The sequence below is a fragment of the Hyperoodon ampullatus genome (genome assembly GCF_949752795.1).
Source record: "Hyperoodon ampullatus genome assembly, chromosome: 2".
Taxonomy (NCBI): domain Eukaryota; kingdom Metazoa; phylum Chordata; class Mammalia; order Artiodactyla; family Ziphiidae; genus Hyperoodon; species Hyperoodon ampullatus.
The window spans coordinates 9,226,661-9,248,780 of record NC_136915.1 but is presented as its reverse complement, the minus strand read 5'-3'; the positions used below and the strand labels follow the sequence as shown (position 1 = coordinate 9,248,780).

Below are 22,120 nucleotides of genomic sequence, written 5' to 3'. Positions count from 1 at the left end.
GACGACTTGGTGTGGTGGAGAAATGGACAGTCCTGGGCCTGATTTGTGTCCTATATGCTGTACATGCAGCCAGACAGGTCTGGAAGAGTTGTCAACAAAATATATCCTAGGAAGTCTGGTTGACAGTGCTTACTTTTCTTTTTCTTTCTTTCTTTTTTGGAGGGGTACTGTTCTGTACTGTTCTAAGTCTTTTTTTTTTTTTTTTGCAGTGAGGATCATTTTTACAGAAAAAAAGTTTTTAAATTATTTTTTTAAAATCTTGGGGCTGTTGTTGAATACATTAGTAGCGAATGGGGCCCAACACGTGTTCGGTTTGGCTAGCGCGGTGGGTTTTTTCGTTTCTGTTTTTATTTCCCATGAATTGGCCGCTTCCAGTCCTCCGCTGACCCCTCTCCTCTTCTGGACTTGACTTTTCAGGCCCGAGAACTGGTGCTCCAAACCCCGGCGGTGCCCGCCCCCTCCTCGCTGTGGCCCCGCCTCCTTCTCCCGGGCCCGCCCCTCTCCCCTCCCTCCGCCCTCCCCTTTTCCATCTGTCGCAAAAGAGTAGGCGGCGCTTGACGGCCCGCGTCGTTTGACGGCCGGAGGCAACCGAGAAGGAGGAGGAAGTGGCTGTGGCGGCTGCCGCGGCGCCTGTGACGGGGGCTGGGGTGGGCGCCGCGGTCCGGGCCCGGGAGTGAGGCGCGGGCGGCCGGGCCGGTGGGCTGGGCGGCGGGCCCGGCGGCCGCCCCCGCGCCGCGCCCGCGCCTGGCGGCCCGATGTGGCTGCAGCAGCGGCTTAAGGGGCTGCCGGGACTGCTGTCGAGCAGCTGGGCCCGCCGCCTACTCTGCCTGCTCGGCCTCCTGGTGCTGCTTCTGTGGTTCGCGGGCTCCGGGGCGCGACGGGCGGCGGGCGGTCTGCAGCTGCTGCCCTGGCCCCGCGGCGAGCCGGGCGCCGCCGAGCCCTCTGCCTGTCTGGAGGCAGCCACCCGCGCGTGGCGCGGCCTGCGGGAGCGGGGCGAGGCTGTACCGCTGGGCCCTGGAGTGCCGGCCCTGGTGGCCAACGGCTTCCTGGCCCTGGACGTGGTCGCCAACCGGCTGTGGGTGACCCCTGGGGAGCGGGAGCCCGCCGTGGCGCCGGACTTCGTGCCCTTCGTGCAGCTGCGCCCGCTGAGCGTGCTCTCTGAAGCTGGAGAGTCATTGTTGCTGCTGCGGGAAGGGCTGCTGCGGCGGGTGCGCTGCCTGCAGCTCGGGACTCCGGGCCCCGGCCCTGCGGCCGCCGGCCCGGGCCCCGCCTCGGCCTCCGGCCTCGTCACGGGATCCGGCCGAGACTGCGTGCTGCTGCAAGAGGACTTTCTGGCGCACCGGGGCCGACCCCACGTCTATCTGCAGCGCATCCAGCTCAACAACCCCACGGAACGCGTGGCCGCGCTGCAGACTGTCGGGCCCACTGCCGGCCCGGTCCCCAGGGCCTTCACCAGCACCCTGGAGAAGGTTGGAGACCATCAGTTCCTCCTCTACTCGGGCCGGTCCCCGCCTTTTCCCACGGGGCTGGTGCACCTGATGGTGGTGGCCGCCAAGAAGTTAGTGAACCGTCTCCAAGTGGCTCCCAAGACGCAGCTGGACGAGACTGTGCTGTGGGTGGTGCACGTCTCCGGCCCTCTTAACCCCCAGGTGCTCAAAAGCAAAGCAGGCAAGGAGCTCAAGGTGCTCCAGGACTTGGCACGGAAGGAAATGCTGGAGCTCTTGGAGATGCCGGCGGCGGAGCTGCTTCAGGACCACCAGCGCCTCTGGGCCCAGCTCTTCAGCCCAGGTGAGGCCTGGCGAGTGCTTGGTCCACCGTCCACACCTTGCACCAGGGTGAGCACGGTCCACCCTGGAGATGCCCCTGCAGAGTCTGCAGAGGTGACACTGAAGGGGGGGTTCCCGGGGTGGTTCAAACTTGGGCTTGGCGTTTGATCTGGGGCTGACTCTTGCTCCACCACTTAGTAGCTGTGTGACCTTGACCCCTACGCTCTCTGGGCTTGTGTCCAATAATAACAGTAGCACCTACCTCAGAGGACTTTTATGAGATTGTCGTGGAAGAGGAGTGCAAAGGCAGGTCTTATTGTTATTCGTTCTTGTGGCTGAAGCCTTATTTGAGCAGCGTGGTTTGGGAGGTCAGTTGGTAAAGGATAAGCCAGAGGCCTGGCCGATCCTGGGATTCTTTTTTTTTTTTTTAATGTATTTATTTATTTTTGGCTGCATTGGGTCTTCGCTGCTGCGCGGATGCTTTCTCTAGTTGTGGTGAGCGGGGGGCTACTCTTCGTTGCGGTGCGCGGGTTTCTCTTGTTGTGAGCACGGGCTCTAGGCGCGCGGGCTTCAGTAGTGACACACGCGCTCAGTAGTTGTGGCACGCGGGCTCTAGTGCGCAGGCCCAGTGGTTGTGGCGCACGGGCTTAGTTACTCCGCGGCATGTGGGATCTTCCCAGACCAGGGCTCGAACCCGTGTCCCTTGCATCGGCAGGCGGACTCTCAACCACTGCGCCACCAGGGAAGCCCTGGGCATGGGCTTCTTGACATGACTCCCGCTAGCCTGAGCTGTGGCCTCGCTGTTGTGGCTTCAGCTTTTTCATGGCGGGGGTGGGGCGGGTAGTGGAATCTCTTCAGCAGGTGGGATGCTCCTGTCAACTGAAAACTCCTTCGCCCCCTTGACTGCTTAAGAAAAGGAAATCCTAGTGTAGAGGAGAGAGAGATTAAGAGATTTTGGTTTCCAGGGTTCTAGTTGTCTAAATCCTTAAACTTAGTTGCTCAAAGAGTCTTTAATTTAGTCAAGTATTTATCGAATGCTTCTGCCAGAAAGCGTTCTTCACGTGGGGCATACGGAAGCCAACAGAACAAAGTTCCGGTTCTCATGGTTCTTAAATTCTGGGCGGGCGGAAGACAGATATTAGAAAGCGAAAATTTGGATAAAAAAAGCGAGATAGCTTTTTAGGCTCAAGCGTTGTAAGGAGAAAAGATAAAAATATGTGCTTGGGGGTGAGTGACTGCAGTGGATGGGGCTGAGTGTGTAGCTCTGCTGTCGGGGAGGCCTCTCTGAGCAGGAATCGCAGAAGCCGAGGCCTACACAGCTAGGAGAAGCGCTGTGTGGTGGTCTGGAGGGAGCCAGCAGGGCAGAGGCCCTGAGGCAGGGGCGGGCTTGGTTGAGTGGCCAGTGTGGCTGGCGGGTAGTGAGCCAGGGGAGGGTGGCAGTGGCCAGAGAGTAAAGGGCCTTGGGGCCTTGGTGCGATCAGTGAATTTTATTCTAAGTGAGATGGGAGGCAGGGTGGAGGCACCATCTGGTGCACATTTTTAAAGGTCCCGGTGCTGCTGTGTCAGAGTGTAGACAGTGTGGGGGAGAAGGGGAAGTAGAGTGTGGAGGCCAGATAGGAGGTTTTGGCAGGAGCCCAGCTGAGAGGACGGTGGCTGGGACCAGAGCTGTGACCATAGAAGCAGGGGTGGATGAGTCGGAAACTTGCAGCTGGAGCCACCAGGCGTTCTGTGGACTGGCTGTGGGGAGTGAGAACTTGAGGGTGACTCCTGGATTTGGGGGGAGGGCCCCAGCGGGTGTCTGGAGGTGATTTAGGGAAGGATTAGCATGGGGCTGGAAGGATTCATCAAACCTTGTCCGTTTCCAAATGCCTGTCAGACATCCAGCTTGAGACACCACGTGGGCGGTGAGCTGTCTGAGTCTAGAGCTCATACAAATCTGGGCAATCCTGTGCTCAGATGTTGTTTAAAGCTGCAGGCCCGGTGAGAGAGAAGCAGCCCACGACTGGCCAGGGCGTTGATGACAGTTCTTGGAGTCTGGGAACTGGCCTTTTTACTTGGCGCCCTAGGCTTGGCTAAACCTGTGTTCTTCTGGGCTCTGGCAGGAGCCCCACTGGCGGAATTTTCAGTTTCAGGCCCAGAGGGCTCAGGGCGGTCACGTGAGGAAGCCAGGCAGGGTGCTGTTCTCCCGAACTCGTGGGAGACTGGAGCTGCTGCTTTCATCCCTGAGGACAAAAGCTTCGTGTCTCTGCTGCTCTTGATCTTTGTTTCATAACCTCAGCCTCTTGGCCATGCCATTCCTCCTTAATGTACAACCTCTGTGGTGTTACAGGTGTGGAAATGAAGAAGATCACTGATGCCCACACTCCATCAGGCCTGACCGTGAACCTGACGCTGTACTACATGCTTTCCTGCTCCCCCGCGCCACTGCTCAGCCCCGACCTGAGCCACAGGGAGCGGGACCAGATGGAGTCGACCCTCAACTATGAAGATCACTGCTTCAGCGGCCACGCCACCATGCACGCCGGGAACCTCTGGCCGGGCCGCCTGTCCTCCATCCAGCAGATCCTGCAGCTCTGGGACCTGTGGAGGCTGACCCTGCAGAAGCGCGGCTGCAAGGGGCTGGTGCGGGCAGGCGCCCCGGGCATCCTGCAGGGCATGGTGCTCAGCTTCGGCGGCCTGCAGTTCACCGAGAACCACCTCCAGTTCCAGGCCGACCCTGACGTGCTGCACAACAGCTACGCCCTGCATGGCATCCGCTACAAGAATGACCACATCAACCTGGCCGTGCTGGCGGACCCCGAGGGCAAGCCGTACCTGCACGTGTCTGTGGAGTCCCGCGGCCAGCTCGTCAAGATCTACGCCTGCGAAGCGGGCTGCCTGGACGAGCCTGTGGAGCTGACCTCGGCGCCCCAGGGCCACACCTTCTCGGTCATGGTGACGCAGCCCATCACGCCGCTGCTCTACATCTCCACCGACCTCACACACCTGCAGGACCTGCGGCACACGCTGCACCTCAAGGCCATCCTGGCCCACGACGAGCACATGGCCCAGCAGGACCCCGGGCTGCCCTTCCTCTTCTGGTTCAGCGTGGCCTCCCTCATCACCCTCTTCCACCTCTTCCTATTCAAGCTCATCTACAACGAGTACTGTGGGCCTGGCGCCAAGCCCCTCTTCAGGAGTAAGGTATAAAGCCACTGCGCCTCCGGAGCCCGGGGCCCTGGCCTCGCGTTCTGTCCCGAGTCTAGTGTAGTGGGGTGGAGGGTACGTTAAGCTCCAGCTCTGTGCTCCCACTCTTTAAAGAGCCCGGACTCAGGAGAGAGGGGCTCTGTGGCTTCTGGTTTGGAGAAGGAAGTAGCACTTGACCTGAAGGAGTGGGAGAAGGGCCGGAGGCAGGTCTGAGCTCCTCAAGCGTGAAGAACCCGGAAAGTCAGATCAAAGGGAAATGTGCAGGCCGCCTTCCCGGGTGGCCGTCACAGGACAGGGTCTGCGTTTGCATCGCATGGATCTGGCAGCCTCTGTCAAGCAGGCGGGCGAGCCGCTTCTCCCTGCTAGGTGGTGGGCTTCTCTGCTCTTAATCTGGCATATCCCCATTCACCCGTGGTTCCCAGCTGATCAGGGAGACAGGCCAAGCTGCCTTCACAGGTCCTGCCCAGTGACGTCTGCCCGCCCCTCCAGCCGGGCCTGGCCAGAGCAGAGCCCGTGAACTCGCCGCACCTGCCTAAGGAGGCGCCTGGGCCCCCGAGTCCGTGGCAGCTCTAGCCCGTCCCTGGGCCAAGCGCTGTCAGCAAGGCGGGCTCGGAGCCTGGGTGGGGTGCCAGCAGGGTGTCTCCATCGCCTGCTTCCCTTGAGATTGCTGTAGCTGTCCACCGGGGTTGGCGTGAGCAGTAACGACCTGTCTTGTTGATTGAACAGGAAGATCCCAGTGTCTGAGTGGCATCAGTCCTGCTTTCAGTCGCCACTTGCACAAGACACCCAGCACTGAAAGTCCTGCTGCTGCGAACAAGGGATCCTTTGAAAGCACCCAGCCTTTTGTGCCTTGTTGGGGGACACCAGTGACTCGGAAGTGCGTGTGGATGTTCAGGAGTTTGCATCGGGGAGCAGGAGGGGAGGGGCTGCTGGACTTTTTGTAAGCTTTCGACTCAATAAAGTGAACCTGTACGGAAAATACTTGAAATCGAACTCGCTCTTTCCACTTTCCCCCTTTCCTCTGTCCCAGGAAATAGACCCTCTTTTGAAAAGACTCTTGTCTAGGAAAAAATGTGTTCTTTTCCTAATTTAATGTGTTCTTTCTTGAATGAATTTTTAATTTATTGTTGAGATTTTGCTGGATGGCTTTTGCATCCGCCCTCGATAGGGAATCTTGGCAGTGATTTCCAATATGCACCACCTCGGGAGGTTTGGAGGCCCGCACGCCGCCTGCGTGGAGGGGGTGGGTCTCTGTCACTCTCGGGTTTGCACATTGCGTCTTTCTTATCATGAGCCTGTGGAGATCTGTGGTTTTGTACCTCTGGGCTTTAGGGGAGGTGTTTAACTTTCTAGTGATGGATGATTGTTGGGTTTTGGAATACCAAAGCTTTTTTTTGTGTTCTGTTTTTAAATAAATCTCTTTCAAACCTCCACGACCGGTTTGTGTGTGGTTGAGACCTCTGGAGACATCAGACCTTCCTCGGTCACCAGGCTTTTGGGTAGAGTCCGAAGCAAAGGCCCCGCTGTGGTGACAGTATTCTTTTCCCACATCCTCTCCTCTTCAGAGGAGCCCACTCAGAGGCTGTGGAGGTGGCCCCCGTGCTGCCCACCTGGGGGATTGCTGCATGTCCCAGCTGAGTGGGCTGCTCGAGGAGCATTACCCTGGCCCCTTCCTGCTGCAGCGCCTCTCCCCCTGCCTGCCCTAAAGAGAGTTGCCTGCCCCGGTTTTGCTGCCCATAGGACCGGGGGCAGGAAAAACCCTGAGTGGGCCTCCTGCAGATTGTTCTCGAAGCTAAGGTCTGAGTTCTTCCTTTGTGGGGAGAATGGAGCAAAGAGGGGCCGGGCTGGGTGTGGACCATCACCCTCAGTGTCTTGGTGGTTTCCCTGGCTTCCCAGATGGGCGTTTTGAGCAGCCTGGCTCACCAGGAAGCCTGGTTTGCTTGCCAAGTTGCCGAGTGTCCGGCCCCCGCAGGTGGCTGGGAGAGAAAGTACACAAGGGTTTCAGGCTCTTCTACAACTTGCTCTGGTTTGCTGCTGTCGCTCCAGTCCTGTGCGCCTTCCACTCCTGCTCTGAGGGTGCCTCCCGCTTCTGGCCAGGGACCCTTGGCTGGCGGCAGGGTGTGGTGGACTGTGGTGTCTGGCGTGACATGCCCTCTAGTCACTGCATTCAACTGGAAGTTACTTGACCACAGGAGCAGCGCTTCATGGCTCCCACTCACCCTGTTAACTTGGAACCAGGCATGGCGTGGGCTCCCATACATGTAAACACGAACCCATGTACCTGTGCCTGGAGAATACCGAGCCAACGACTAGAATTTCAGTAGATGAACACTTGCGAATTATAGGTCATTGAAGCGAGCATGTGTGTTAACATATTTTACATCAACACGGCCTCATGCGGGGAGGAGGTGGCTAAGGGTTAAGATGCCAATTTGAGAGATGAGGAAATGTGCTCAAGGCCGAGCAGCCCAGGCTGGGATGCAAACTGGGGCTCGCTGTCAGCCCAGCCTCTCTCTCAGCCCCCACACTGCTTCTCCCCATGCTCTCTCCCCACACACTCCTCTGATGGTTCCCGCAGGATGGGGGGGGTAATGCTTTTGCTCCTGCCCTCTGGGATGACATCAGCCCACTCTGAAAGCGGCTGGGTGTCTGCCGTGAGCCTCTGCAATGACTCCAGTTCAGCCTCAGTTGGGAGCAGGCCATCCACTAACTCTAGTGGGTCTGCCTCTCACGGTCCAGTAATGCACTGGAGCTTTCTTCTTGGGCTGGATGCACAAAGAGGCTTGGTCCAGTTGCTTTTCAGGGGTAGACACCTGGTATGGAATTGCATACTACCCAGCACTTCCCAACAGCTGAAAAGTTGGTTTGGAAATGTATCAACTCCCTGAAAACCTACAGGCACCTTGGCCTCTCGTGCCCCATCTCATGTCCTCTCAGGCCACCTTTCACTCCTGCCGTGGTTGCAGCCACCAGCTCTTTCCAGGTGCGGGTTCCTGGCAGCATCTGACCTCACCTTCTCTCTAAACTTCAGGAAGCTGCTCTGCACTCAGCATGTGTGTAGCCTCAAAGCAGGCCAAGGATATCGCTGCTAGGGGCAGCCCTTCTCCCGTGAGAGATGGAGCCAGTGGACCAGTGCTCCCTCCGCCGTCCCCTGGGCGGACAGTTCTGTGACACATTCTACACGGCTCCTCAGACGTCAAGATCAGGCCCCCCACTGCCCACAGTGGTGAAGAACTTGGGAAGACACCCTTGATTCAGTTTCCCTCCCTCCATTTTACCCTCCCCCAGCCTCCCCCTGCTGTCCCCTGGGGTCTCTTCCTAAATAAACTACCCAAACACAAGTTTTGCTTCAGGTTAAGACACTAACCAGGAGGTCTGTGGCTCCTCTGGAGGTTTTTCCAAGAGGAAGTTGGATTCTCCTGTGGGTGTTGTTACGGACTGATTCACATGTTGAAGCCTAACCCCCAATGTGATGGTGTTTGGAGGTGGGGCCTCTGGGAGGTGAATAGATCATGAGGGTGGAGCCCTCATGAATGGGATTAGTGCCATTATACAAGAGACCCCAGGGAGCTCTCTAGTCCTCTCCCGGCCGTGTGAGGACGCAGAGAGACGACAGCTATCTCCAGCCCAGAAGAGGGCTCTCATCAGAAGCCGACCACGCCGGCACCCTGATCTCAGACTTCCAGCCTCCAGAACTGTGAGAAATAGATTTCTGTTGTTTATAAGCCACCCAGTGTGTGGTATTCTGCTGTAGGAGCCCAAACGGACTAAGACAGTCATATTCTTCCAGTGGAGGAATGGAACTTTTCAAGGGTGATAAGAAGCCAAAAATCCAGACATTCGTAGGGTCTTAGATTAAAAAAACCTTAGAGTTTTTCTTTTGCTCAAGTGTCCGTAACCTGGCTTCAAGTGACCTGTGAACCCCTGGAACTGCAAAATGTATGCACTTTTTTTTTTTTTTCGTGAGGGGAGTTTCTGTAGCTTTCCTCAGATTCTTAAAAGGATTCCTGACCTTTAAAAAAACCCTTAAGAACAAGATAACCTGCACTTTGGGGTCTTGTTTTCAGCCCCCCACCCCACCCCCAAGAAGCAGCAGTGGTCTGACCTCCGGCCATCTGCTTAGGGGTCTGGTGATTGGGTGGATCACCTCACTTGCTGAGGGGCACTTGCTCCCCTTGCAGAAAGGAGGCCCATCTCAGCTGAGCTGAGCAAACAGCCTCGCCGTGAACAAGCTACCTAGTCTCATAATCGTGTTTCCTGGGAGCCTCTCCTCTGGACTTTGGCTGATGGAAGCTTCAAATAAATCATTTGACTCAGTAAATGTTCATTGTGAATCTTTGGAATTTCCCTGGTGGTCCAGTGGTTAAGACTCTGCGCTTCCACTGCAGGGGGCATGGGTTTGATCCCTGGTCAGGGAACTAAGATCCCTCATCCCACATCCTAGGTTAAGGTGTGGGAGAGGACCGTCCAGGCAGCGGGCAGAGCCCGAGTAGACATACAGAAATGGGGAGGTTTAAAGAGGCAATGGACAGTAATACTTCAGTTTGTCTGGAGCATAGAATCCAGGAAGGGAAAAAAAGTAGGTAATAAGCTTAGAGAGTTGGGATTTATGGTTCCACCTCATTGACCTGTAAAGGCAAGGGGTAGGTGGGCTCTGGCCCTAACTCATGGCAATGATAACATTATAATTTCTCCCAAGGATTAATCACTTACTCTCCCCTAGTTACTGTCATAATTTTAGCCAATCTTTACAGCTCCTTCCAAAACCAAGGACGACAGTTCATCATCCTGTTTTACAAAAGTAGAAACTGAGACACAGTGAAAGAGACTTGCCAGAGGTCACTGACCATCTTGCAGGATTGACACTCTCCCAGTGGCAGGTTAATTATCACCTCTGCTAGTAATGTGAAGGAGAGTGCTGGAAATCAGAGGTCCTGGTTGCCTGCGAGCACCACAGGAATCAATGTGACTGTTCAAGGGGGTCCTGAGAGGTGACCAAACGGAGGACAGGTGAGCTCAGGAGAAAGGCTGTGGCTTCTCTCAAAAGAAAACTTCAAGAAAAGTTAACTAAGCAGCATTTCTGGAGCTGGGAGTTGGATGCGAAAGAGTGGGGAGTGGGCTGGGAGTTAGGGGACCTGGGCTCTGTCTCCAGCTCTGTCATTATCATTGTGTAACCTCAAACAAGTGGGTTAAGTGTTACGCTCTAGGTTCCCACCTATAAAATGGGTCTAGTAACACCTTCCAGCTTCAGAAAGATGGTTAGGAATTCCCATGAAATAAATGACTCTGTGTGAAGGTGCTTTGATAAATTCAAAACCTTCTCCCCATACAAGGGGGAATTGTTTGTATTATGTGCCTAGAGGCAAGGGAATGCAGATCAGGACTTCTAAACCTTGGGTCCCTGAACAGAATTCAGGGGGTCTGCAAAATTGGATGGGAAGAAATCTTTATTTTCGCTAACCTCCAACTGAAATTCAGCATTTCCTTCCATGATTAACTTTGACATTTGCATCTTTGTCACAACTAGAAATCACAGATGCAGTCATGACACGCCCAGTGGTGGCAGGCATCTTGAAACATTGCTCACGTTCATCGTGGCTTTGAAATGCTGGTAATCATGAGACTTCCCACTAGATACCAATATTTGATCTATTAATGAAGAAGTGCATATGTTACCAACGGCAAAGTTGTTTTTTTTTTGTTTTTTTGCGGTATGTGGGCCTCGCACTGTTGTGGCCTCTCCCGTTGCGGAGCACAGGCTCTGGACGCGCAGGCTCAGCGGCCATGGCTCACGGGCCCAGCTGCTCCGCGGCATGTGGGATCTTCCCGGACCGGGGCACGAACCCGTGTCCCCTGCATCGGCAGGCGGGCTCTCAACCACTGCGCCACCAGGGAAGCCCCGGCAAAGTTGTTTTTAAAATGTATTCCGGGAATTCCCTGGCAGTCCAGTGGTTAGGACTCCGTGCTTCCACTGTAGGGGCCCTGGGTTCGATCCCTGGTCGGGGAACTAGGATCTCACAAGCCGAGCGGTGTGGCCAAAAAATAAATAAATAAATAAATAAATTCAAAGCTTTTAAATTATGAATAATGTTTAACATACACAAAAGTAGACCTAATAGTATAAAGAACCTCCGTGTGTTGGGTTACCGAGTCCAACAACCATCACGTAAACAAAATTTTACTTTTGTTTTTGTTTTTTTCAGTTGGGGGTGGGGCTTTTTCTTTGCACTCATTATTTTGAAGCAAATCCAAGATACAATATCATTTCATCTGTAGATATTTCCGGGGAATTCACTGGCGGTCCAGTGGTTAGGACTCCACGCTCTCACTGCTGAAGGTGTGGGTTCCATCCCTGGTCAGGGAACCAAGATCCCACAAGCTGTGCGGTGTGCCCCCCACCAAAAAAAGTTTATATTGTAGATACTCCTGTAGCTACTTCTAAATATAAAGAGGTTAAAACAAAAAACATTAGCACACTATGATAATCATACCCAAAACCCTTCAGTAATTCCTTAATATCATCAAATATCTAGTCAGATTGAAAAATGAAGACATCTCATAAAGGTGATAAGTTCTGAAAATAGTGTTTGTTTAAACCGGGATCCCAGTAAGTTCTGCTTGGTGAGATGGGTTCTTTTAACTCTCTTTTAACATATAGATTCCCTTTTTATCTCCCTCTCTCATTTCTTCTTGTAATTTATTTGTTGAAGAAATCTGGTGGTTTGCCCTGAAAAGCTCCTCGCAGCCAGGGTTTTGCTGATTGCGTCCATCCCCGCAGAGATGCAGACAAGCTCGACTGTGCTCTGCTCTTCTGTCAACGAGTGGTCAGGTCTAGTCTTGAACAGACTCAAGTTCGATTTTCCCCAGCCAGACAACTTCATGGGAGCAGCGTGCTCTTTCACCCGGAGACATATAATATCTAGTGCTCTGGTTGCTCGGCGTGCTCATTACTCTGGATTGTTGCTTTTGCCGAAGGTGAACAACAAACAAGTTAAAACCCCTACTTTGGATACATACTCAGCCTTCAGAGCCCAAGAAAGCACTGTCACCAGTATTACATTCTCACTGACCAGATCTCGTCGTGAGAAAAGCAGCGTTTCTAGGGGGACAAGAAAACTACCCGCCGCAGTGGGGCAGGGGTAGACGGTGGACAACTTGCCTGAGCCAGGGGTTCTGGTTCTCTACACAAGAGAACATCGAAAGGGCCTGGGAAGGGGTGATCCCACAGCCGCGTTACAGCCTCCCAGAGGTGTCTTGTACACGTATGGGAGAGCTGGCCACGGGGAAAAGCCTGGGAGGCAAGAAAACGAAACTCAACAAAGGAACTTGCAAGAAGGAAACGTGCGGATGGATTCCCTCCTTTCTTTACTGGGGCAGACGCTGCTAGTTTTTTCCCCACGTATTCACTTCCTCCCTCCTAGGATCTCGCAAAGGTCATGGCTGCCTGGAGAAACGACTACATTTCCCAGCCTCCTTTGCAGTTACGCGTGCTCAGAAAGCTGAATTCTAGCCACTGTGATCAGTTGAAGTACTCACTTCCGTGCGGGTTTTATTAAATGTGTTACAACCGTGAGCGAACGTCTTTCTTGAGTAGTATTTTTCGAAAATGATATAGTTTCTGTTCTGAAGCTAAACTACCTCAACAGAGTAAAACAACGATACTTACAAACACGCTATAGAAGAAACAATGAATCCATACTTAAATTCTTTCTAAAGAAAAATTTTTATAGATTTCCCTCACAGTTATTGGTGAAGAATCTCCCTTTTATTGCGGGGGACGGGGTCTAGATTCCTGGTCGGAAAACTGATTCTACAAAACGCGAAAGAACTAAACCCGCTGACCGCCATTATTGAATCCCAGAGCGCCAAACCTTGCCCGCTACAGTTTAAGAAAAACCCTCCCACCGCGGGCCGCATTTAACACTGAAAAAACAACCATGGAACATAAACGAAAACACTTTTATTTCAAAAACAGCAACTATTCCACTCTCCGAACTTCTCGACACTTTTTTTTTTAAGTAGGTTTAACGCCGTTTACTCCTAGACGCGTACTGAAAATATTTTCAAAACGGTAGAAGTCTAAAAATTAACGAACTTCTTTGTGAAAGTGAACATGGCTCGCAAAATTAAACAAACATCCGCCCACAAACTAAACAACCCAAAACTATAGAATTCTATTTTTAAACATCACTATTGGCCTTGCAAACGCAAGACCTCAAAAAATTGGGTAAAAACTCAGAATTGTTCCTCTCCACGGAAATCTTTAGTAAAAGGCGAAAGATTTATACGATCTGAAGAGAAACCAGAGTATGCCTCCCATAAGGCAGCACGCATTCCTCGGGTAACTGCTACCCCTAACACAGTAATGGTGATTATTTAACTGAAAGAGCTATTAATATCTGCTTTTTCCCCAGACAATTCTATGAAAGAATTCTCACTTCTGGGAAAAAATAGTTAAAGAGAGAAGGAGAATCTAGTCATTTTTCAGTCGAAAACTTGTCCTGGGTGCAATGCATTCTGGATATGCAAATGAAATCTCAGTCTTTACACTCCGGTTTCCGGAAATACCTCAAATAGTTCATTCATCTTGTGCTGGGACCGAGACTACCGCCAGGGGGCAGAACGGAGGCGAGACTTAGGATAGAGAGCTGAGGCTGATCCAGCTAGAAAAAGTCTGTTTTATAGGTGGCATTACAAGTAAAAATTTCTTTTGGAGTTAAATAAAATAAAATAAAATAAAAATTTAAAAGCTTGAAATAATTATGTTCATCATTCAACAAAAATTTATTGAACACTGTGTTCAACCCTGTGCCGGCCTCTAGGGATAGAGTGATAAGCGTAATATTTCATCTTCAAGGAGTGCTCAGTGTGATGGGGAGCCAGGTGTCAGTGATGAGCACTGATAACAGAAGATGACATCTGGGCAGAACAGGAGCCGTATGGTGAGGGTATTCCGGCAGGGAGGCACAGTGCTCAGAGGGCAAGTAACCGGTTGGCCATCAGTGCCAGCTAAGAGCTTGGATTTACCCTGAGGACAGTGGGGAGGCAGTGAAGAGCTTTAAAAATGAATACATGATCAGATTAGCTTTTTAACACAGTGGTCCTGGGACCAGCAGATCAGTGTCACCTGGGTACGTGTTAGAGATGCAGCTTCTTGGGTCCTACTCCAAGACCCACTGAATCTGAAACTCTGAGAGTGGGGCCCAGCAGCTGGGTTTTAACAAGCCCTCCAGGTGAGTGTGATGCCAGCTGGGTTGAGAGACACTGTTGGACAACCACTCTGGTTAAAGTGTGGCTATTGTTGGAAAGCAAGGAGGTTTGGGGAAGCGAATTAGGAGCCTGAGAATTAAAGCAGAGAGAAATACAGTGGCCTGGATGGGGGGCAAGGCCTGGGAAAGGGTCAAAGTCGAGGAGAGAAAACATTCTAGGGAGATCCTTAGGGGATGGTGGCATTGAGGGGAGGTGATGCAGCAGGAGAAGCACGTGAAGGTCATTAGGAAGAGGCCAGGGAGGCAGAAGGAAGACCAGGACTGGGGACCACCGAGAAATCAAGGGCAGAAGGGAGCAGTCAGTTGTGTTAAATATCCACCGGAGGTCAATTAAGGTGGGGACTGTAAGGGCCAGTGGATGTCACAGGATGGAAGTCAGTGACCTTGACCAGAGGCGTTTTCAGGGAGTGGAAGTGATAGAAGCCCCACTGTGGGGAGCTGATGAGGGCGTGAGTGGGGTGGAGAGTGAAGGCTCCAGGGAGACCGGCGGAAGGGGTGTGAGGTTCGAGGAGGACTCTTTCTTTCTTTGGCATCAGGAGAGTGTTAAAGGGGGTCAAACTTTGCTGGGCACGAGGCAGTGCAGAGGGAGAGAATGAAGATGCAGGAGAGGGGAAGTAAACAAGGTCCTACTGTGCAGCGCAGGGAACTATATCCAGTATCCTGTGATAAACCGTAATGGAAAAGAAGACGAACAAGAATATATATATGTATAACTGAATCGCTTTGATGTACAGCAGAAATTAAACAACATGGAAAATCAACTATACTTCAATAAAAATTTTAAAAAGAAAAAGAAAAACAATAGATGAGGGTGGGGTGGGAAGTGGGGAGGGGACAGTAGCTGACTTCAGGTTAGAGGAAGGACCCCAAGCCCTAGGTAGCAGAAGGAAAGGAGGGAAGGGGGAGCACGGTGGTCCCTCCGCCTCAAAGACTGGCGTGGATGGAGCCCGTTCCTCCATCCACCTCCTGCCTGCCCCAAGTTCCCTCCAACTTCCTCAGCTGGGAATACCCCACCCTCTGCCTTTTCAGCATCTGCTCTGGGGCGGCTGAACTGCTGGAAATATCAGACGATTGAGGAGGGCCTCAGTTTTTTGGACATTTCTCTGGCTGTCCAACCCCCAGTATGCCCCTTTTAAACTTTCTCCTCTCACCTTCATGCCCTCCCATCCCTGACTCACTCTCAGCCCATGACCTCCCAAGGGTTTCATTGAGAGAGCAGGAGCCTCATCTTCCCACCCCCAAATCTACCAGCTGGTCAGTATCTGCCCCTTGTCAACAGAATGAAAAATGCACAATCGAGGGTTGCGATTTTCAGGGGAAGGAAGATCCCACATACGGTGCGGCCAAAAAAACCCCCAAAACCAAAAAACAAAGAGTTGTGGTTTTCAGCGTTATTCAGGGACCTTACTGAGGACTACAGACTGGGAAATAGCTCCTCAGATAGCTCCGAGGACCTGCTCCAAAGAGGTAGGAGGAGTGGCCAAAATTAAATCAAAAAATTAAAATGAAAACTACCAGATGACCCAGCAATTCCACTTCTGGGTATTTATCTGAGGAAGACTAAATCACTAATTTGAAAAGATATATACACCATTATGTTCATCGCAGCATTATTACAATAGCCAAGACATGGAAACAACCTAAGTGTACACCAACAGATGAATGGATAAAAAGGATGTGTTTTTTATATATATATATAATGGAATAGATAGATAGATAGATAGTGGAGTACTACTCAGACATAAAGAAGAGTGAAATCTTCCCATTTACAACAGCATGGGTGAAACTTGAAGGCATTATAAGTGACATAAGCCAATCAGAGACAGACAGATATAATACACACTGCATGGTATCATTTATATGTGGAATCTTAAAAAAAAAAAGTCAAACTCATAGAAACAGAGAGTAGAAAAGTGGTTGCCAGGGCTGGGAGTTGGGGGAAATAGGGAGAGTTTGGTAAAAGGTTATAAACTTTCAGCTGTAAAAAAAATAAGGTATAACATGGTGACTATGGTTGATAACACTGTACTGTATAATGGAAATTTGCTAAGAGAGTAGAACTTAAATGTTCTCACACATGCAAGAAAATATAAATATGTAAGTTGATAGATTTGTTAATTAACTGGATGGGAGGAATCCTTTAGCAATGTATATGTATTTCAAATTAATGCAACATACACTTTAAATATCTTACAATTTTATTTGTCAATTATACATCAATAAAGCAGAAACAAATTAACAACAATATACTAAAAAAAATCACGAAATACTTCTAACTCCACAGAAAATTGTAACAAATGAAAGTGCATCTCACCCCTGAATTTAAGACATGTCAACATTTCTCCAAATATGCTTTAGATCTGTTTTTATACAGTTGAAACCTGCATTTGCTTCCTCTCCAGTAAAGCTGAGGTGGGTCCTCCAAACACAAAAAACTTTGATCTTGTGTTTTTAAAATTCAGGTTTATAATATATTTGATCTATCCTTCCACAACATGCCTTTTTCATGCAACATGTATGTTTTCAACATTTTTTTGTGTGGGTATATCTATAGACCTAGTTCCAGGTCATGCATTTTACCTGTTGTATAACAACCCATTTTTAAGTTAATTAATTAATTATTTAAATTTTTGGCTGCGTTGGGTCTTCGTTCCTGCGCACGGGCTTTCTCTAGTTGCAGTGAGCGGGGGCTACTCCTCGTTGAGGTGCGCAGGCTTCTCATTGCGGTGGCTTCTCTTGTTGCGGAGCACGGGCTCTAGATGCGCGGGCTTCAGTATTTGTGGCACGTGGGCTCAGTAGTTGTGGCTCGTGGGTTCTAGAGTGTAGGCTCAGTAGTTGTGGTGCACAAGCTTAGTTGCTCCGTGGCATGTGGGATCTTCCCGGACCAGGGGTCGAACCCATGTCCCCTGAATTGTCAGGCGAATTCTTAATCACTGCACCACCAGGGAAGCCCCCCAATATAGTTTTAATTTTCATTTCTCTTTCTTAAAGTAAAGGTGAGCATCTTTCCGTATGTTTAAGGGCCATTTGTCTACCTCTTTTTGTATGCATTTTCAGTTATTTTTTCTTGGAAATCTGCACTACCATCTTGCAGCTGCATATCGCAGAAAGGAAAGATTTTCCCCGTCATTTTAAAGAGCTCTTTATATTTAAGGATATTAGTCCTCTATCTGCCAGGTAAGTTGCTAATATTTCTTTCTGTTTTTCATTTTTGCGGAGCAAAAGTATTTTTTAAAGATGGAGTCAAATTATCAATCATTTATTTTTTTCTAGGTTTTGAGTCATAGTTAGAAAGGGCTTCCTCATGCATATTATAAAAAGAATTCGCTCATATTTTCTTCTAGTACTTATATGGTTTCATTTTTTAAAACATCTAGATCTTTGGTGTGTTTGAAGTTTATTCTGGTGTATGGTTTCAGGTATGAATATAATTTTGCATTTTTCCAAATGATTGGAACAGCTGGTATAAGATAGGAGATAAACACTCCTGAAAAGTTTGGTAGAACTTATCTATGACCATTTTGGCTTGAGGCTTTGGGGATGGAAGGTTTTTGTTTCTCATATCAATTTTTTTATTGGCTATTAATGTACAGAAATGTATTAATTTTTCTTATGCCAGTTTCAGCGCTTTATATTTTTTTAGAAATGTATCCATTTTGTCTATGTTCTTAAATTTATTGGTGTGAAATTGATCGTTCGATTTTTAAAAATTAACAAACTTTATTTTTTAGAGCAGTTTTAGGCTCACAGCAAAACCGAGCAGGAAGTACGGAGAGTTCCTATAGACCCTTGCCCACCTCCCTGCAACCTTCCCCACTATCAACGTCTCCAAGCAGAGTGGTACACTTGTTATGATCTATGAACCTACATTGACACATCATTACCATCGAAAACCCCTAGTTTACATCAGGGTTCACTCTTGGTGTTGTATATTCTGTGGGTTTTGACAAAAGTATAAGGACACTTATCTACCATCGTAGTATCATACAGAGTGGTTTTACCACCCTAAAAATCCACTGTGCTCCACCTATTCATCCCTCCTTCCTCCTTAACCCCTGGCAGCCACTGATCCTTTTACTGTCTCTATAGTTTTTCCTTTTCCACGATGTCATACAGTTGGAATTTTGCAGGATGTAGACTTTCAGATTGACTTTTTTTAAACTTAACAATGTGCATTTAAGTTTCTTCTATGTCTTTTAATGGCTTGCTAGCTCATTTCTTTTTAGTGCCGAATAATATTGCATTGTCAGATGTACCGTGGTTTATTTATACACTCAACTATTGAAAAACATCTTGGTTACTTCCAGATTTTGGCAACTATGAATAAAGCTGCTATAAACACTCACATGAAGACTTTTGTGGGGAAATAAGTTCTTACCTCCTTTGGGTAGACACCAAGGAGTGCAGCTGCTGGATCACATGGTAAGACTTTATTTAGTTTTGTAAGAAACTACCAAACTGACTTCCGAAGTGTGTGTAAAATTTTACATTCCCACCAATGATGAATGAGAGTTCCTGTTGCTCCACATCCTCGCCATCATTTGGTGTTGTCAGTGTTCTGAATTCTGACCATTTTAATAGGTTGTAGTGATATTTCTTTGTTTTAATTTGCAACTCTGATGACATAGGATGTTGAACATCTTTTCATATGCTTACTTTCTGTCTGTATATCTTCTTTGATGAGGTGTCTGTTCAAGTCTTTTGCCCATTTTTTAATCTGAATTTCTGTTTTCTTTCTTTCTTTCTTTCTTTCTTTCTCTCTTTCCTTCTTTCTTTCTTTCCTCTTTCTTTCTTTCCTTCTTTCTTTCTTTCCTCTTTCTTTTTTCTTTCTTTTTTTCCCTCCCCTTCCTTCCTTCCTTCCTTCCTTTTCTCTCTCTCTCTTCTTTCTATTGCAATAGGAACAGTTAATGTGAGATACACTCTCTTAAAACGTTTTAAGTGTGCAATACACTTAAACTATAGGCAAAATGCTACTCAGCAGATCTCTAGAAATTATTCATCCTGCACAATGAAATGTTATACCCATTGAATAACAACTCCCCATGTCTCCCTCCCCCAACCCCTAGCAGCCACCATTCTACTCTCTGCTTCTATGAATTTGACTATATTAGATACTTTACATAAGAGGAATTATGCAATGACTGACTCATTTCACTTAGCATAGAGTCCTTAAGGGTCAGCCATGTTGTTACATTTAGCAGGATTTCCTTCTTTTTAAAGGCTGAGTAATATTCCATTGTGTGGATATGCCACATTTCTTTATCTATTCATCCATCAGTGGACATTTATGTTGTTTACACATTTTGGCTATTGTGAATAATGCTGCAATGAACATGGGAGTGTGTATAACTCTTTGATATCCTGATTTCAATTATTTTGATAAATACCCAGCAATGGGATTGCTGGAACATATGATAGTATTACTTCTTAATTTTTTAAGGAACCTCCATACTGTTTCCAATAGTGGCTGCACCATTTTACATTCCCACCAACAGTGTACAAGGGTTTCAGTTTTTCATTGCCAACACTTCTTATTTTTTGATTTTTTGATAATAGCCATCCGAATAGGTGTGCGATAACATCACATTGTGGGTTTTTTTAATTTTTTTTGGCCGCACCGTGCAACATGTGGGATCTTTGTTCCCCAACCAGGGATGGAACCCTCACCCCCTGCAGTGGAAGCACAGAGTCTTAACCACTGTACCGCCAGGGAAGTCCCACACATTGTGGTTTTGATTTGTATTTACCTGATGATTAGAGATGTTGAGCATCTTTTCATACCCCTGTTGGCCATTGGTATATTTTTGGAGAAATGTCTATTCAAGTCCTTTGCTCATTTTTTATCTTTTTTGTTTTTTGCCATTGAGTTATAGGAGTTCCTTATACATTTTGGATATGAATTCCTTATAATATACATATAATTTGCAAATGTTTTCTCCCATTCTATAGGTTGCCTTCTTACTCTGTTCATTGCTTCCTTTGCTATGCAGAAACTTTTTAGTTTGATGTAGTCCTACTTGTCTATGTTTGCTTTTGTTGCCCGTGGGGTTGTTTTCTTATTGTGTTTGAAGAGTTCTTTGTATATTTTGGATAGTAGTTCTTTGTCAGATATGTCTTTTTCAAATATTCTCTCCAAGTCTGTGTCTTGTCTTCTCTTTCTCTTGATGGTAATGTGTTTTTAATTTCAGATTCCACTTGTTCATTGCTGGCATATAGGAAATTGATTGACTTTTGTATCAATATATTTACCTTTTATCCCACAACCTTGTTACAATTGCTTTTCAGTTCCAGGAGGTGTTTTTTTGTTTTTTGGGTTTTTTTTGTAAATTATTTGGGGGCTTCCCTGGTAGCGCAGTAGTTGAGGGTCCGCCTGCCGAAGCAGGGGACACGGGTTTGTGCCCCGGTCTGGGAAGATCCCACATGCCGTGGAGTGGCTGGGCCCATGAGCCATGGCCGCTGAGCCTGCATGTCGGGAGCCTGTGCTCTGCAATGGGAGAGGCCACAGCAGTGAGAGGCCCGCGTACCGCAAAAAAAAAAAAAAAAAAAATTATTTGGATTTTCTTCATAGATAATCATGTCATCTGTGGAAAAGGACAGTTTTATTTATTCATTCCAAATCTGTATACCTTTTTTTATTTTTTTGGCCATGTTGCACGGCTTGTGGGATCTTAGTTCCCTGACCAGGGATTGAACCCATGCCCTCGGCAGCGAAAGCGCGGACTGCCAGGGAATTCTCAAATCTGTATACCTTTAATTTCCTTTTCATCATATTGCACTAACCAGGACTCCCAGTACAATATTGAAAGCAGCTGGGAGATGGGGCATCCTATTTTTTGACACCACTACAGTTCCTTTTATCCTTGGACATTAAAAGGATAATAAAGGAATATTATAAATAACTCTGTGCTCACAAATTTTCTAACCTAGATGAAATGAATCTATTCTTTGAAAGATACAATCTTCCAAAATCGCACAAGAAGAAATAGACAATAGGTTTATATCTATTAAAGAAATGGAATCAATAATTAATAACGTTCCAAAGCAGAAAGCACAGGGCACAGATACATTCACTGGTGACTTCTACCAAACATTTAAGGAAGAAATTATACCAATTCTCTACAATTTTTTTCAGAGGATAGATGAGAATTTTCCCTAATTCATTCTATGAGGCTAGAATTACCCTAATACTAAAACCAGACAAAGACATTACAAGAAAAGAAAACTACAGGCAAATATGTCTCATGATTATAAATGCAAAAATCCTCAACAAAATAATAGCAAGTTGGGACTTCCCTGGTGGCGCAGTGGTTAAGACTCCACGCTCCCAATGCAGGGGGCCCGGGTTTGATCCCTGGTCAGGGAACTAGATCCCACATGTGTGCCACAGCTAAGAGTTCGCATGCCACAACTAAGAAGCCCACGTGTCACAACTAAGGAGCCCACAAGCTGCAACTAAGGAGCCCACCTGCCGCAAGTAAGACCGGCACAACCAAAAAATAATAATAATAAAAAATAAATATTAAAAAAATAGCAAATTGAATCCCACAATATATAAAAAGAATTATACACCACAATCAAGTGCGATTTATCCCAGGTATGCAAGGCTGGTTCACTATTTGAAAATCAATTCATTTAGTCCATCACATCAACAGGCTAAAGAAGAAAAATTACATCATCATATCAATAGATGCAGAAAAAACGTTTGAAGAAAGACATGAAGTAGCTCACCCAAGGCCTTGCAGTCAACAACTGGTAGAGAAAATGGCTATTAAGAAAGCACAGGTGGGCTTCCCTGATAGTGCAGTGGTTAAGAATCCTCAACTAGAGAAAGCCCATGTGCAGCAACGAAGACCCAACACAGCCATAAATAAATAAATTTTAAAAAAGAATGTCACTTGG

The 22,120-nt window shown here is 48.2% G+C and overlaps 1 protein-coding gene across 1 annotated transcript; it reads left to right on the top strand.

Annotated features, from left to right (window-relative positions):
* Window positions 1–755: 755 nt before the first annotated feature.
* Window positions 756–5,918, top strand: KIAA2013 (the record flags this gene model as incomplete). The annotated part of the gene is made up of 3 exons (XM_079698632.1): window positions 756–1,788; window positions 4,096–4,949; window positions 5,679–5,918. The coding sequence occupies 3 exons, from the start codon at window positions 756–758 to the stop codon at window positions 5,694–5,696; spliced, it is 1,905 nt and encodes a 634-aa protein (XP_079554758.1). The 3' UTR covers window positions 5,697–5,918.
* Window positions 5,919–22,120: the final 16,202 nt, after the last annotated feature.